The sequence below is a fragment of the Aspergillus puulaauensis genome, chromosome 1, assembly GCF_016861865.1.
Source record: "Aspergillus puulaauensis MK2 DNA, chromosome 1, nearly complete sequence".
NCBI lineage: Eukaryota > Fungi > Ascomycota > Eurotiomycetes > Eurotiales > Aspergillaceae > Aspergillus > Aspergillus puulaauensis.
The window spans coordinates 3019902-3036016 of NC_054857.1; the positions used below are offsets into that span (position 1 = coordinate 3019902).

The 16115-nt window shown below is 51.5% G+C and overlaps 8 protein-coding genes across 8 annotated transcripts; 3 read left to right on the forward strand and 5 right to left on the reverse strand.

Moving 5' to 3' along the window:
* Positions 1 to 1977: 1977 nt before the first annotated feature.
* APUU_11190A (SRR1 family protein) lies at positions 1978 to 3303 on the reverse strand (the record flags this gene model as incomplete). Its single annotated transcript, XM_041695546.1, has 2 exons — positions 1978 to 2116; positions 2165 to 3303. The coding sequence occupies 2 exons, from the start codon at positions 3301 to 3303 to the stop codon at positions 1978 to 1980; spliced, it is 1278 nt and encodes a 425-aa protein (XP_041550556.1).
* A 912-nt stretch (positions 3304 to 4215) lies between these two features.
* Positions 4216 to 5658, forward strand: APUU_11191S (uncharacterized protein; the record flags this gene model as incomplete). The annotated part of the gene is made up of 1 exon (XM_041695557.1): positions 4216 to 5658. The coding sequence occupies one exon, from the start codon at positions 4216 to 4218 to the stop codon at positions 5656 to 5658; it is 1443 nt and encodes a 480-aa protein (XP_041550557.1).
* Positions 5659 to 5661: 3 nt separating this feature from the next.
* On the reverse strand, positions 5662 to 6977 carry APUU_11192A (uncharacterized protein; the record flags this gene model as incomplete). The annotated part of the gene is made up of 5 exons (XM_041695568.1): positions 5662 to 5952; positions 6004 to 6122; positions 6181 to 6396; positions 6444 to 6760; positions 6808 to 6977. 5 exons carry the CDS (start codon positions 6975 to 6977, stop codon positions 5662 to 5664), a joined length of 1113 nt encoding a protein of 370 aa, XP_041550558.1.
* A 368-nt stretch (positions 6978 to 7345) lies between these two features.
* On the forward strand, positions 7346 to 8227 carry TAF9 (putative transcription initiation factor TFIID, 31kD subunit; the record flags this gene model as incomplete). The annotated part of the gene is made up of 1 exon (XM_041695579.1): positions 7346 to 8227. The coding sequence occupies one exon, from the start codon at positions 7346 to 7348 to the stop codon at positions 8225 to 8227; it is 882 nt and encodes a 293-aa protein (XP_041550559.1).
* Positions 8228 to 8520: 293 nt separating this feature from the next.
* Positions 8521 to 9009, reverse strand: APUU_11194A (uncharacterized protein; the record flags this gene model as incomplete). Its single annotated transcript, XM_041695590.1, has 2 exons — positions 8521 to 8813; positions 8886 to 9009. 2 exons carry the CDS (start codon positions 9007 to 9009, stop codon positions 8521 to 8523), a joined length of 417 nt encoding a protein of 138 aa, XP_041550560.1.
* A 349-nt stretch (positions 9010 to 9358) lies between these two features.
* Positions 9359 to 10298, forward strand: APUU_11195S (rRNA-processing protein UTP11; the record flags this gene model as incomplete). The annotated part of the gene is made up of 2 exons (XM_041695601.1): positions 9359 to 9454; positions 9528 to 10298. 2 exons carry the CDS (start codon positions 9359 to 9361, stop codon positions 10296 to 10298), a joined length of 867 nt encoding a protein of 288 aa, XP_041550561.1.
* A 207-nt stretch (positions 10299 to 10505) lies between these two features.
* Positions 10506 to 13191, reverse strand: HIS4 (histidine biosynthesis protein HIS4; the record flags this gene model as incomplete). The annotated part of the gene is made up of 3 exons (XM_041695612.1): positions 10506 to 10696; positions 10744 to 12297; positions 12345 to 13191. The coding sequence occupies 3 exons, from the start codon at positions 13189 to 13191 to the stop codon at positions 10506 to 10508; spliced, it is 2592 nt and encodes an 863-aa protein (XP_041550562.1).
* Positions 13192 to 14179: 988 nt separating this feature from the next.
* Positions 14180 to 15862, reverse strand: APUU_11198A (5'-methylthioadenosine/S-adenosylhomocysteine nucleosidase family protein; the record flags this gene model as incomplete). The annotated part of the gene is made up of 1 exon (XM_041695623.1): positions 14180 to 15862. The coding sequence occupies one exon, from the start codon at positions 15860 to 15862 to the stop codon at positions 14180 to 14182; it is 1683 nt and encodes a 560-aa protein (XP_041550563.1).
* Positions 15863 to 16115: the final 253 nt, after the last annotated feature.

Below are 16115 nucleotides of genomic sequence, written 5' to 3' on the forward strand. Positions count from 1 at the left end.
ACTTTGCCAATGACTGGTGATGGACACCGTCTTGTCCCGATGATACGGGATGGATATTTTCGGTTGGGAAGCTGGAGCTGGAGGCCAAGAAGATGACGCGAGAGCTGGAGAAGGCTGGAGACCCCGCGTTGTCTGGACAGGCCTAGTGCTCCACGTGATGGTGTCTATACCTTCCCTTTGTATGCACAGGATGGTGCCACTGCCGCTCTTCTCACTTCTCGCACTCTCCAGGATTCAAGCCCCTGCACCGCCAATTTGTCATAGGCTCATCGTCCACGGCTGGATATCGCCGAGCCCGGTTGCGGGCGCGGCCTGAACTCCGATGCCTACCCGTTACAACCCGTGCCGAAGAGCGGCATTTCTTCTATTGGGAATTGAGTCCAGATGACCCGAGATCGCCGCAAAAGTCTGTCCATCATTTTATGGCGGCTGCGATTGGCGAGGGGCTTGCGGGGAATTGACACCGTGAGGGCATGTCCTGACACACGGAAATCCGCAAGCAGGGGAAATTGCCAACTATATTGAATGAGCCATAATCGTTGGCCTTTTGCTTCTCTTGGCTGCAACAATCCCATGTTTGGTCCTCTTTTAAACAATTGAAACTATCAGTAATTGCACCAGATTGCTCACGCTTGAGACAATTGGGGTAGATGTCGATACAGCCCGACGTAGACGCTGATATATCCACGGCCACCAAATAACTCCCAGTACATTCGAATGGTTGAACGGAGGAAATGTTTGCCATCAGTTGATGTTCGGATCATCTCCGTCAATCTAGAACAATGTCTGCACTAGCAGATTCGACTACCAACTTGGCATCTCATCCCTCGCACGGTTTTACTTCGGTAGATTGCAGTACTTACATTTGTTATTTTAGTATCCATCTCTAAGATGGCCATATAGACGCACTCGTCTATAAGCCCTGAGCAGGAATGGTTCCTAAATTCGTACCTAGTCTGCGCTGGGCGTTCAGGGCCAAGGCAGATGCCTAGGTACTCTTCACCGTCAAGGGCGAGTTTTTACCTCGATTACCCACCAGAGTTAGGCACACATCCCCAGGCAAATTGGTCATTAAGAGGTGTTGCGAGCAAGAAGTCTGGCTATCAATAGTGCGCCTTGAGTGTATAGATTCTCGAAAGAGGACATGCGGCCAGGCGGCAGGTCTATATTTGGGCGTATCCAAGGCTTCAACAATCGAATAATAGAACCCCTACATTCCGTACGACTAATGTTCAATTATTCTCTCTCGTCCTTTCAAGTCCCCGGACTGGCGCTATAATTACCATGCCATCATTTACTTGGTCTTGATAAACCTATTTGGGTTCGCCCATGAGTAGCCCTAACCCTAAGTGACCCAAAGCAGGCACAAGATGGAACTGGTGGTTTAGTATCTGTGTGACAGCATCATTCAGTCCCATACCATCCGATGCTCCAAGATAGGCAGGAACAAATGGCCGGCTGGCGCATCATCGTATTTACCTTGCTGGGCCGAGCGAGTATTCCGTCGGGGGAAGGTGCAACGGAAGAGCTTTGGTAAATGGCAGGAGCGACCGATGCGAATGCACTTTCCTTCCGCATCAAAGGGCGATTACTGGTATTCTAATGGAACAGGCAAAGCGCCCTCGAGATGTTTCGCGATCCACCTTCAAGTGAGCTGCGCAAGACCAGACAAAGCTCTATAATTCATACAGTTCTGCAGATGGTGGCAAGCATATGAGAGTGCTGAACGCATACCAAAAAATCCAGCGAAACGTTTCCACCGATCAGCCGTCAATTTTTATGAGGCAAAACTGCCATTCTGGCCAGAATAATGTCCTCATAGGTTTTATTACTTCAAAGTATACGTTGTTAGGCCTGGCGCGCCAGTTATAGGTGCTTCATCCGCGGTTCAGCCGGGCATTCCTTCTTACTGATATTCTTGTGGTTACCACTGCCAACCTACATATCCATGGCTAATACCCTCAACACAACAGCGTGTCAGTCCGGTTTGACCACGCGAGACTCCTTCTTTACATATATCGCCATAGTAGTGAAATTATTGTCGGGATCGTCAGGAAATTCAAGCCTATCATACGACTCGACCATCTTGTGGACGCGTGAAGAATTCGGATCAGTGCTATCAACCTGTCAGCCAGCCCAGGATAAAGCAAGACAGAGAACGTACGAGCTATACTTTGGATTGTCCTCTTTCACAGCACACCAGATAATGATGGAGGGACGCGCCGTATCCGCCATTATCTGCTTCACGCAGATATTGGGACCACAGCAGAAGACGAGAGAGTTGTCATCCATCTGTAGGAAGCCCTCTGGGTCATCTACCACGTCGATTCCTGATTCCTTCATCACTGCCTGGTCTGTCTGAGAGTATGCAGGATCTTGGGCGTAGCAAGCGACCTCTGCAGGTCCCAGGTCACTCTCTTGTAGAGCCCTTTTGAGCAGTACCAAGAATGCATGTTGCACTGCAGACCGCTTGCACTCTTCGTACCCTGTACTTGCTGTAAATCTCCCGCAAGCCATACCTATCACCTTGGGGATCTTGCAGCGGAGGCCCAGGGACAACAGCGTAGACTTGATTTCGCGCCATGTATCCCCCCCTTCCCATTCATCCAAAATGCCCCTGAACGACCCCAATCCGGCCTCGACATCAACATGACTGACAGCCTCAGCCTCCTGGTCCTTACGAACCATAATGTGCGCAATTCCAATTGGACAGTATGCCCTCGACGTATCCCACTCCAAATAGTCCTTGAGGCTTTCATAGGAAGTATAGTGTATACTCGCAGAACAAAACACCCACTCCTCCTTCTTCTCTTCATTCTCAATGGGCCATCCATCCTCGTCGACATTGTCGTGATCACGCGCGTACCGTTCCTTCACCTCGCCAATCCGAACAAGCCACTCGTACACCTCCCCATCAAAGCCCTTAACGGAGATCAAGTCGCCCTGTTTCAGAGGCTGCTGTAGTTGGTCTTTAATACTTTGCAGGGTCTCCAGGGGATATAAAGGACGACCGGCGTTGTACCACTTGTCGATGTTCGCTGCCGCTTCTTCTGCGTTGCCTGGTTCCCATTCGTGGGGTTCTTGGCCGTTCCGGAGGGGTTGGTCGAGCCAGTAGTGCATTGCGTGCGACTTGCTCATCTGCTTTGGTTTTTGAATGTTGCGTAGAGGTAGAGGTAGAGGTAGAGGTAAAGGTAGAGGTAAAGGTAGAGATGGAGATGGAGATGGAGATGAAGGTGGACCTTGGGCTGTTGAAGTTGGTAAGGCCGACTCGACCCCTCCAGCTCCAGGTTGCAGCGCCAGCATGCAGCCTGCGTAAATGCACGGATACCCAGTTAGTGCGACTCTGCTGCGCTTATGGTGATGACTCTTGTTAACTCTCGATACCAATGCTCAGCACTGTCGCATATAAATCTTGACTATAATGCTATGCTGGGCATGTCGCCCTTCATCTTTGTAGCTATTTCGATTGGCTGGTATTGTTTCTCTGTAGTGAAAACTGCAGGCGACAAGTTCCTTGTAGCGGATAATATGGATAATATGACCTGACGTTGTATGATGTTGCCAAGGGACAGGAGGGCTGTTGACGACTCTTTTCCAACTCAAAGACATGTTGCCGAGAGAATAATAGGCCGAGACGCGCTTTGAATCTAATCAACAATCAGCAAGCAATCATGCAATGCAGCTCACGAAAATTCTGATGATACCGTATGTGCTTGGCACAAAATCCTCGGTACAATCCTGGCGAAGAGTATGTTATCTTTGTTGTGGTATCAACGTTCCAGATAGATGTGTATATATCATCTACCAGCAGATCATTCCTCTTCACTCTGGACAAAAGCCGATCCGTACGTCATATCTTCGAGTTTTCGCCAAGGGGTCCTGTCCTCAGTATTCCGCAGGGCTAGTGAGTGGTGAAACATCGGCGTTGGTGGTAGACAGGTAAACAGTAAACACCATGACCGTTGGATTGGAAGCCAAGAGGATCAGCCCTGCACGTCTCCCAAGCCGTGAATTGATGTCACCCCATCATTGGAGCCGGAGTTGGAGGCCTTGATCCTGACCGGGATACTTGGATACTGAGCTACCCTCCACCAAGACCTCGGCGGGCTTTCAACCCTGCTATCAGGATTATGATCGCCGTATAAATATCAGACTTCAGGCCCTCTCGTTACTGTTTGCTAATCGCCCCTCCATTTTTCTTGTGGTGCAGTCGCAATGCCAAAGCAAGAGGCTTTCCACCTTCACCCTCTGGGCTGGGAAAACGACCCAGAAGAGGAACGCTTCAAGATCTCAACCCTCGACTACCTAATAAGTCTAACCTACTGCAACTTCGCCATCTTCTTCAGACTCGCCGACGAAGACAAACCGCGCGTTATCGACATCTTAAAAGCCGGCCTTTCACGCACGCTCAGCCAAGTCCGCAACCTCTGCGGAACAATCGAGAAAGACCCCGGTGGTGGCCATTCCTTCGTCAAGAAAAGAGACAGCACAGTCCGCTTTATAGTTCAATGGCTTGACGCACCTGAAGACAGCACCGTCTACCCATCCTTCGATGACATCGCCCAGCGCAATTTCTGCTGCGCTGCCTTGGGCGACCTGAATGAGTGGAGCGTGCCCCCGATGACATATGGCGAGAAGCCAGAGGCAAATCCGGACATCAGTCCTACTACTGCGGCGTATAAAGCAAATTTTGTACGCGGCGGGCTAGTCCTCATCATGCATCATCACCACTACGCAAATGATATAATGGGATGGGCGGGCCTTGCGCATCAACTCGCAGAGAATTGCTACGCGGTGACGAACGGAACACCCTTTCCACCATGGGATCCTGCATGCCTGGACGTATCACGAGTAACAAAACCCGAAGTCGCTGAGGAATCCAAGGTCGATGGTCGTCCCGCGCCGCAGCACCATCCAGATCATATCCCTGCTGAAATGCTTCTCTTCCACCTGCCGAAGAGCAAGGCAGCCGAGCTCAAAATGTTAATGCTTGCAGGACTCCCCGAGGGAACCCGCATCTCGACATACGATGCATTCTCTGCGTTCCTGTGGCGTACAGTCTCTCGTCTCCGCGCACCGGTCTTCAAAGCCGACTTATCAGAACCGCTATTCTGGTCAGAGGCAGTTGATATGCGGCGCCGGATGCACAGCCCGAAAGTGCCCCCACGGCTACAGCACTGCGTAATATCCGCAGCGCTGTCAACAACTGCACCCGTAAAGGCCCCAACAGCCGCGGAAGTAATCTCCGAATGGCCGCTGCCAAAACTCGCCTTGTATATCCGGGAGATGACAAACAGCACCACGCAAGAGGCTCTCGATGAGATGCTAACGGCCATTGCACCTATCCGCGACAAGTCTGCGCTGAACCTCCGCATTGATTCGTGCCCTCCTATGTCGATATTGCAGACGGATCACCGCAATGCAAATATCACGAGTGCGGACTTTGGGTTCGCGAAGCCAGTTGTATACCGGCATCTGTTTGATCGGATGACGCAGGGCGTTATTGTTATTTATCCGCCCAGGAATCCCGCGCCGGAGTCGGACGAGGGGCCTGAGTTTTCGATTACGTATGAGATTAGTTTGAAGCAGGCGCTTATTGAGGATGTGGAGTGGCGTAGGTATTTTGAGTATCGTGGGGTGGATGCTATTGACGCGTGATTGTCACTTCGTCTCGTCTGCGAGAAAGGGCGATGATAGTAACTGTTTCGCTGACGGCCGTTTCTGTGGGCTTCTCTGGAGCATGAGTAGAAGGAAGTCCGCTAGACGATTTAAATTATCAGCACCAAAGTGACCCATTAACCTATCCGCCAGATGTGTGGTAAACAATCGGCGTCGGTCAGTAGAATCCAATAACTGGCTAATGAGACCTTCGTGCTCCTTGTCGATTTCGTCCCGTGTAAGCCCAAACATGCCAAGGGGGAATAACGGCTCGTTCGTTGCCAGTTCGAATATCTTTGCGTATTATATTAGATGAAAAATTTCTTCCAACACGGTGTAACTCACTAAGCAGCCCAGAGCCCATGTGTCAATACTGATCTCCCACGAGTTACAAGTTATCAGCTCGGGTGCACGTAAGGCTCTGGGTGTCACGGGAATCTGGCCACACTGATGCATCCATTGAGCTATAAGTAAACATTAGTTGGGATAACCATTACAGAATGTAGTGGGTGCATATCTTACCACCGCCCAGATCTCCAATCTTAACAACCAATGCCGAGAAGGGCACGTTGTCTAGTTGGCCACGTCGTCTCTGCGAGGGTATTAGATACTCAGGGGCACTATCGTCTTGCTTAACTCCATTGAGCCATTTAACTGGAGCGAGCTCAGGAGGTTGCATGAATTTGCCGTCAGATATACCACTAGTAACAGAAACCAGTATATTCGCTGGCTGTAAGTCTGGTAGAGTCAGCAGACAGCTTACCGACAATTGAATCGTGGCTTACCGCAATGAACAATACCCGACTGGTGAATAAAGTCAAGGCCTAGCAGAATCTGGCGGGACAACCACTGTATATACCCGGCTTGGTGTGGAGTTCCAGTAGTTACCATGGCCTGTCCGTCAGATATCATGGCAGGGAGAACAAGGCACAAATGGTTTCCATTGGGTCCTGCATGATAGAAGTGGTCAAGTAATTCTATAGCATGTTTTCTTCCAGGGTGCTCGTTGTTAGATCCTGATAGACTCAGAAGCATGGAGAGTTCTGTATTGTCTTTCGATGCATCTGCCTTGAGTATCTTCAGTGCAACTTTGCCATGGACCCTTCACGTATGGTGTTAGTTGGTTCATATACTAGGATAAATACTTACAGCTCTATATCATTTGCAAGCCACACTGTTGAGAATTGGCCATATGCCAGTTTTGCAATGATCTTGTATCTGTGGCTAAAGACATCGTGAAGGTGTACTGGGTGGTATCCTCCAGGGCGATACTCTTCGACAGGCTCCACCACGTCATGTATTCTTTCAAAGCGACGCATTATCTGGTGATGTCCAAAACTTTTGACAATATAATTATGATGAGGAGCGGGTGTTGTCAGTGATCCCTTCACTATAGAGGCTGATCTTGAGCAACTTTCCTATCCTGGACTAGCGGCAATTGGCAGAATCTCCAGCATTTCAGTTCAACTTTAACCTCAACTGCTTTCTCCATCTTCTCGCTCAATCACTCTATTGTCACCTCGTCTCCATCCACATCGGACGCGCCCTGTGAATCGTGCGATTCATCCGATATTGATACAACCAACACATCCCGCCGATTGCGCATCTCACCTCCAACTTAGATACCCAACCCTTGAGTCGCTTTCACTCCGCCTGCTCTTCAGCAGCGACGCAACAACACCGCAAAATGGCATCGCCAGGCCAATCCCAAGCAGCACCCTCAACGCAACCCCTCACACCCCCCGCCGAACCCCAATCCAACAATGTCGCAGCCGCAGCCTCCGCGCTCTCACAACAGCAACCCACACAGTCATCCACTACCGCCGCACCACCACCAACAACACCAGCCCCAGCCTCCCAACCCGCACAAATCCCATCCACATCGCTAAAAGACTCCGGTAAATCGCGGCGCCCGCGCGATGTCCGCCTAATCCACATGGTCCTCGCCTCGCAAGGCATAACAGCCTACCAAGAGCGCGTGCCCCTGCAACTCCTCGACTTCGCATACCGATACACCTCGGGCGTCCTGCAAGACGCTGTGCATCTCACGACGGAAGGATATGCGGGGCTAGGCTCCGACGGTGGAGGGGGAAGTTCAAACCGCGGCCCGCCCGAGGCCAATTCCATGACGCTGCCGTCACTGCGGCTGAGTATTGCGTCGCGTCTGCATTACCAGTTCCAGACGGGGCTGCCGAAGGAGTTTCTTATGGATGTTGCTGGTGAGAGGAATCGCGTTGCGTTGCCGGGTGCGACGAGGGGGTTTGAACAGGGGAATGCGAAGCCTGCGTCTAGTAACAGTGTGCTTATGGCGGGTATGAGACTGCCGCCGGAGAGGTTCTGCTTGACGGGGACTGGGTGGAAGATGAGTGATGAGTGGGAGAGTGAAGGGGAAGAGGAGGTTCCTACTGAGGAGGAGAAGGGTGATGTTATGGCTGGGGCTGGCGACGGGGAAGAAGGGGAGGGAGATGGAGAAGAGGAGGATGGGAAGATGGAGGATATCTTCGGGGAAGATACGGCTATGGGAGATGGAGGTGGGGAGGACGAAGATAAGGACATGACGGATGTTTAAACCGGATATGCATTAAACAGGCGTTTTATTTTCCATTCAAACCGGTGTATTCCTTCTGTAAGAAGAGATTGGGTCCAATTCTAATTCCAGGGTGATCCTGTACTATACATAATAAACCGAAACTCAGCCCAGCTCGATGCAATATGCTAAGTCAACAAAACAGAACAACGCACAACGCCCGAATTAATCAAACAATATGTATACAGAAGCCAAGCCGTAACATCATCGACACGCCTCAGATCCCAGTCAAAACTGACATATAACGGCAGGGGAAACAAGAGCAGGTAGGCAAATCAATTTGACTTCCCTGAGCCCGCAGCAGCAGCAGCAGCAGCAGCAGCCTCATTCTTCCTCCTCTCATCCTCCCTCATCATCCGAATAACCTCCTCCCTCCGCTTCTCCACCCTCTTATTCTCCTCCTCCTTCGCCCGCCGCCGCTCCCCATGCGTCGAGAACCACTCCTCGCGCGCCCGGTCCTCCTCCTCAGGTTTCGCGTGCTCAAGCATACACGAGTTCATCGCGAGTCGCTGTGTCCGGCACACCCATGTTGCTGTGACAGTGCGGTTAACGGCGCATTCGGCGAACGCTGCAGGACAGACAATTCGTTAGCTTGGCCGGGACATGAAAGATATAAAACATAGTGTTGACTGGGACGAACCTTTGATTTCCGGCGCGCAATGGGATCGCACGCGCTTGTAGTATAATTGCTTGACTTCGGCTTCTTGGGCGGCGGAGAGCGGGAGAGGGTTGCGGAGGTTGTATTGGGGGTTTGTGGTTGTCATTGTTTCTTTCTTTTTTATCGGTCAAGGAATTGAAGACGGTGTCATTAAGGTCGGGAGGGATTATTTAATTAATTGAAGGGTCTGGAGGGGGGGAGGGGAGGTCGGGGATGAGATCGTGAGGTGGACGGCAGGCAGGCAAGTCAGGCCAGTCGAGCTCTGGAGGTGATTTTAGTCAAAAGTTCCGCATCCCGACTGGCACTTTTTAATTTCTGCTCCGTCGAGCTTTTTACCTCCGACCTCTCATCCACCCACCGCATTTTCATTGCGCCATACCTTTCTTTTTTATTATTCTTTACTTTTTACGTCTTTCTCGTCATACTTAAATTGTTTAATAAAATAACCCGCCAAAATGTCCTCCATGCGCAACGCCGTCCAGCGCCGCCAGCACCGCGAGCGAGGCCAACTCCAAGGCCGTGAAAAATGGGGTATTCTCGAGAAGCACAAGGTGCGTCGCTCTTCTAGACAATCTGCTCACTTCAAATAACCTTTAAGCGGCTACTAATGATTCACTGGTGTAGGACTACTCCCTCCGCGCAAAAGACTACTCCAAGAAAAAATCCCAACTGAAGCGCCTGGAAGAAAAAGCGCGCGACCGCAACGAAGATGAATTCGCCTTCGGGATGATGTCCTCGCACTCTGCGACAAAGGGAAAACATGGTGCTTTGATGCGGGACTCAGCGACGTCGAGGGGTCTGAACCATGATGCGATTAAGTTGCTTAAGACGCAGGATGCGGGGTATCTTCGGACGGTTGGGGAGAGGGTTCGAAGGGAGATGGAAAAGGTTAAGGAGGAGGTTAGGGTTCAGGAGGGAATTAGGGGGGTTCTTGGTGGTGGTGAGAGTGAAGGGGATGAAGAGGAGGAAGATGATGAGGATGATTGGGATGGGTTCGACGCTGTGGAAAAGAAGCCGAAGAAGTTGGTTTTTGCGGATGATCGGGACGGTCAGAAGGCTTTGAAGAGGACGTTGCAAGAGGAGGAAGATAGGGAAGACGACGAGGATGGAGATGACTCGTTTGGTGCTCGTGTGCGAGAGCAGCAGAAGAAGCAAAAGACACGGAAAGAGCTGGAGGCCGAGAAGCAGGCGCTGAATGAGGCACGGCGGGCGCGGAAGTTAAAAAAGAGGGCCGACGAGACGAGAAAGAACAAGCTGAAGGCGCTGGAGAAGCAATTTGCCGATATCACAGCCGCAGAGCGTGCACTGGACCTACAACGGGCGAAGATGTCCAACTCGATCGGAGGCGTTAACAAGAACGGCATGAAGTTCAAAATCAAGGAGCGCAAGAGGTGATTTATTTGTTTTCCAATACATCATGCCATGATTTATGACGGTCTGCAAAAGTTGTCGGTTCGGTTCTACATTATAGATTTGTATTATACGGCGTCTGGATACCACAGTTGAATTTCTAAGACATCACTTTTATTGCTCATTGAATCATCATGCACACGTAGAACCTTTCCTAAATCGTGACCAACTCCAAAACCAAAATAAATGCAATTACTGCTTCATCGCCGCAACGCGGATGCTCACAGCCCGCTTGTGCGCATCCAGCCCCTCGACAGCAGCAAGCGTTTCCACCGTCTTGGACAAGCCGAGAAGACCCTCAGCAGTGAGGTTCGAGCTGGTGATGTGCTTGAGGAACGAGCCGAGGTTGACACCTGAGTACTGCTTGGCGTAACCGTAGGTTGCTAGGCAAGTTAGTAAATATAATAGGACCCAAATGGATTAGACTTACGCAGTGAGTGGTTGACACCAGCAGAGTAGTCACCGACACTCTCGGGGGTCCATTGGCCGATAAAGACACTACCAGCGTTCTGGACCTTCTCGACCACGGCCTCGGCGTTTTGGATCTGCAGAAGGAGATGCTCTGGGGCATACTTGTTGCTGAGCGTCATTGCCTCGTCGATATCCTTCACTACGAATGTCACAGAGTGGTCAAGAGCTCCCTTGACAATGTCCATGCGAGGAAGGGCTCTCGCCTGGCGGTCCACCTCGTCCTCGATAGCCAGCAGTTCCTTCTCGTTAAGGTCGATGGCAATGAGGATAACCTGGGAATCAACACCGTGTTCAGCCTGGCTGAGAAGGTCTGAGGCGACGAATGCAGGGTTGGCGGCCTTGTCTGCAATGACAAGGATTTCACTAGGTCCAGCAGGCATATCGATGCTGACACCGGCAGAGGTATCATTCGAGACGAACATCTTGGCTGCAGTGACGAACTGATTGCCAGGTCCAAGGATCTTGTCCACCTTACTAACACTCTCAGTACCGTACGCCATAGCGGCAACTGCCTGGGCGCCTCCAGCAAGAACAATGCTCTCGGCTCCAACCTTGTGGGCGACGTAGACAATCTCAGGAGTGATGCTGCCATCAGCACGGGGAGGAGAGGCGAATACGATCTTCTTGCAACCAGCGACCATGGCGGGAGCACCCAGCATCATCGCAGTAGAGGGTAGAACAGCAGTTCCACCAGGAATGTACAGACCAACACGCTCAATAGCGCGCGAGAAGCGAGAGCAGACCACACCAGGCATAGTCTCCATCTTCAGAGCATCGTTGCTGCCCTTTTGGGCGGCGTGGAACTTGGAAATGTTGGCAATGCTGACATCAATTGCTTCCTGGATCTCGGGAGATAGCTTCATGAGCTCGGCTGGGAAAGGCGCCTTGATAACAGGCGAGGTCAGGGATGTTGCCTTCTCAAACTTGTGGGTGTATTTCAACACTCCGGCATCGCCATTCTCGCGGATGTCCTGGATTATGGGCTTGACGAGGCCAACAATCTCATCGTTGGACTTCTGGGATGGCCGCTGGAGGTATTCGTCGACCTTCTCCACTGAGGTTGTAGCGGTAACAACACGGGTCATCTCAATCCGAGAGGTATCTGTCTTGGGTTGTTCTGGTACAGGAGCAGACTTGGCTTCGGGAGCAGGTGCAAGCCCAGCCTTCTCGGCCCAAGGACCCTTTGCGTCACCCTTTCTTCTCTTCACCTTCAAGCTCTTCAGGTCAAGGTTCCTTTCCACGTCCTCGAGGCTAACACCGGCAGCAACACATCTAGTGAGGGCAAAGTAGAGGAGGTCGGCAGCCTCGAAGGCAATTTCCTCCTTGGTGTCGGCACGGCACAATTCGTCGGCTTCTTCCATGATCTTGGCTTGTGTGAGCTTGGGCTCGTTGAAGAGTCGGGCAGTGTACGATCCAGCAGGGGCATCGGCTTTGCGGGCCTGGAGCGTCTTCTGAAGACGCGATAAACCAGTATAAGGCCCAAAACAGCTAGCAGTACCAAGGTGGCAGAAGCCTTGAAAGGTCAGTAACCAGATCAACACGATCAGCTATATGACTTACCACGTCCAATTTGCTTAACAATAAAGACCAAGCAGTCGCTATCGCAGTCAAATCCAACACGGATTAATTCTTGCACATCTCCACTAGATTGGCCCTTATACCACAAGCCCCGCTTGCGGCTCTGGTAGACACCAGTACCAGTACGGAGGGCCTCGGCGATACTCTCATCACTGCTCCACACAAATCCGAGACACGTACCCCTCTCATCGGTGACAGTGGTGGCATAAAGACCATTGCTCTGGTCCTTAACACCACGGGTCGCGATAAGAGAGCCAGCCTGGATCTTGCCAGTCGACTCCTCACGGCTGACAGCCAACGCGGACGAAGGCACAATACTGACACCCCCTTGCTTCATTGTATCCTTGATAGCCTCCTCTGTCACGTCGCTAGAGTAGGTACGGTAAAGAAGCTGGGCCTCCGGGTTCAGTCCCATCTTGACAGAGAGGTGGTGGACAGCAGACGAAGTCGTGCACAAGCCTGCCTCTTCACGCTCAATGTGTTTGACCACCCATTTCTGGAATGTTTCCACCTCGGCATCAGATGAAGTGTATACGACGAGTCTGGAGGAGGGAACGGATTGTTCATCGGAGAGCGCGGTCAATTGCCCGAGGGAGATGAAGATTTTGGCTGCGCCGGTGTTGAGGATGTCGACGAGGTCTCCGGTCGAGGAAATGCTGGTTGCATCGACGTAGATATCGAGAAGACGGAAGTTTTGACGGATGAAAGCCTCAGTCTGAGCGACGTCTGAGGCCTTGATCAGCACACGGCCAAAGTAGGCAATCTGCTGCAGAGAGAGGCCGTCGGAGGGCGCAGCGGGGTCGTAGGAGACCACGAAGGGGGTGGCCATGATGGATGAGGGTCAATGGATAGTTAGGAGGGGAAGAGAAAGTGAGAGATTTTGTGAAAAGTGAGGAGTAACACCCAGGGCCCGGACTGGAGGAGAGCAAGGGCCGTGCTGTGAGTCTGCGTAACAACAATGCGGGTGTGATTCATCCCTGCGTTCAAAGAAAATCTGCGGCCCCGCGACTCACCGCCCAGCTATCTCCGAGCAGATACCGAACTGAGTATACAAGCTCAAATGGCGGGTCTTCAATTGGCCAATTCATGGCTGCGAGTGACAACTATAGATTGTCGATTCCGACACTTTTGGTTTACATTTTATCCTGTCTTGCACTGATGGGATGCTGCTTGACCTGCTTGTGCTACTCCGGCATCGGCCCACCTGACATGCCGCATTCTCAGGCACTACCTAAGGCAGCCAGGCATGGAATGACAGGAAGTCGCCAGCCCAACATAATTCTTCCATTGCCAACACTCGGACTTCAATTCTATTCACCCTAACTGGCTCGATTATCATCTGCCTTATCATCAAAATATACCCCAACTTCCTTTTCCAACAGTACCAACCCCCCAGCTGCCACTTTCATCCTCTGAAGGAGCTCAGTCAGGCCATGGTGCTCCAGTTGCTCGCGAAACTGGCGTCTCTGATGTATATTTGCAATTGACCCGATATGAGAATTCAGTGACGCCATTGCATTGACAGCAGATCTCCGTCGACTACGTTTTTCCTGTGTTGAAGGAGCTGCTGTGGATTCCCATGCATCAAGCTGTGACTGGACTCTGCTAATCCAGATGGGAGGTGGCGTTGAATGAGATAAGACCGGAAACTCCATATCTCCAGTCTGTATGCGAGGGACTCGTGGTGCCGTGGTCCGATGTGCAGGAATTTGGGAACTGTGAGCCCAGACTGGATTATTTGCCGTGGAAAACAACGCGGATGCATTCATTCCTATTCCAGGAACTACAGGTTGGTATTGGAATTTGATTTCTGGGAACTAATGAGCTATATTGCAACAGCAGATAGATATCAAGTCCATACCTGGAATTCTCGGTGGTTTGTTACTTGTCCCTGCCAGATTGTCTTGCACAGTTGCAGAACCCAGTCGTTTCTGTGTACGCTGCCCAGAGCTTGAAGGCGCCTCTGGTATTCGCGCTCCGTATACTGCTGGTACAGGTTTCCGGCCGCTCTCACCATTCATCTTCGGCTGGTTTGACCGTAACAGTCCGTCAAGCAGGATGTCCATAGATGAAGCGCACCATTGTAACTCGGCTTGCACCAGCGCGGCCTTGGTTTGTGTTGACATCTCACCAGGCGTAGTCTGCACCTCTGCCAAATCCGGTCTCTCACCAAGAAATACTTCTGGCCCCTGATTTTCATTGAGGGTCTTTTGGATCCCCTCCAATACACCACTGCAGCGATGCATCAGAACATCAGGTCGCTTGAAGATATTACTTGTTTGCCACCCGCTGTTTTGACCTGGCTGAATATCTGGATCATTATATTTTGAAAGGTGGTTGAGTGAGCAGTGGAGTCCAAAAAGGTCATCGGAAAGCCCGACGATAGAGTGTGCTTCCTCGCTGCCCCGTAGGGTACTATAAAGCGTGTATGCCTCTTGACTCAGCCTTAAAATCTCAGATTTGCTAAGCGTGCCTTTCCTCTGAGGATTGCCAAAACCCAGCGTCTGGCCTGAAAAAAGAACGGACTGTTCATAATGCAGTGATGCCTGACTGCCCTGAACAGAAAATGTTTCCATAATATCAGATGCAGGTATAACAGACAAGAGGTCTTTAGCGTAAGCAGCAGCGGTTGCTGCAGCGTATGGCTGCCAATTCTTGTTCTTATGGGAATCTGCATAGTCGCAAATACCCCGAATCACAATGCAGGGGAAGCCATTCATCAAGCCCGCAGCTTCCATCTCGAAGCAGAGCACATTGCCCAGCTCTGTACTCAACTGGTCTCTGGTGATGCCACTTCTGATGACCTGGTTACCTGAAGCAATGGTTCCATAGTGAATTTCAACACTATCGTTCCCCCGAGGTGCTCGCACAACCAAGTGATCCTTGCTGCAAGTCTCACAAGTAGGGCCTTCAACATGGGTGTATTCAGAAGCGAAGAGCCAGTCAACTCCGGCATTTGCCCGCTGAAACCGAGGGAGGTCTTCGAACGAAGATAGATGCTGCGAGATGCTGCTGCGGCGCCTCATATGGTTTGCACGCAGTTTGCTCACGGCGTTTAGCAAGATGGCCGGTGGAGCATTCAAAAAGCCCTTCCGCTTGAGTCCTGATGCCGTCGCCGTCCCAAAGTCGTACTGCACCACTCCGCCATGGTCTGCAGCCGGCTGACTGACGACCACATCGCCAAGTCGAACGTCAACAGAGCCAGGAACACCTCCCCCAACGCCTACCATCAGCCCAGCGCGTATCGCTGGGAACTTCGACTTCATTTGGACGGCAACTGCGGCGGCTGAGGTTGGCCCAAACTGGCCAGCAGGAAGGCACGCAATGACAACATTGTGGCTGCCGATTCGACCGAGCGTATAAATGTTGTTATCGTTTGGATCATGGGGAAGTTCTGGATGCTCCTCATCCAGCATTTGTGAAGCAGCTGTAAGCTCTACGGGGAGCGCACCCACCCATCCCACCGTGTAGTCTTTTGGCTCAAACCTGCGAGACGCCATGGCCAGTTTTCATGTTTCTCAGCCTGACGAAGAGAGCCTCATGACACTCTGGTTTGTGTCAGACGAGGGGCAGAAGCTCGCACTACCAAGACCTTTAAAATGATGATTATTTCCCATTTTAGCAGTGCAGGGCAGGGGCGCGGGGCTGACTTCGTATTGTATGCCATCCCTGCAGGCCCCGCACGAGGCTGAAACGCTACGATGCATTAAATACTACGTGCGGCTCCTGTATCCTACTCTGTTTTGCATCAAC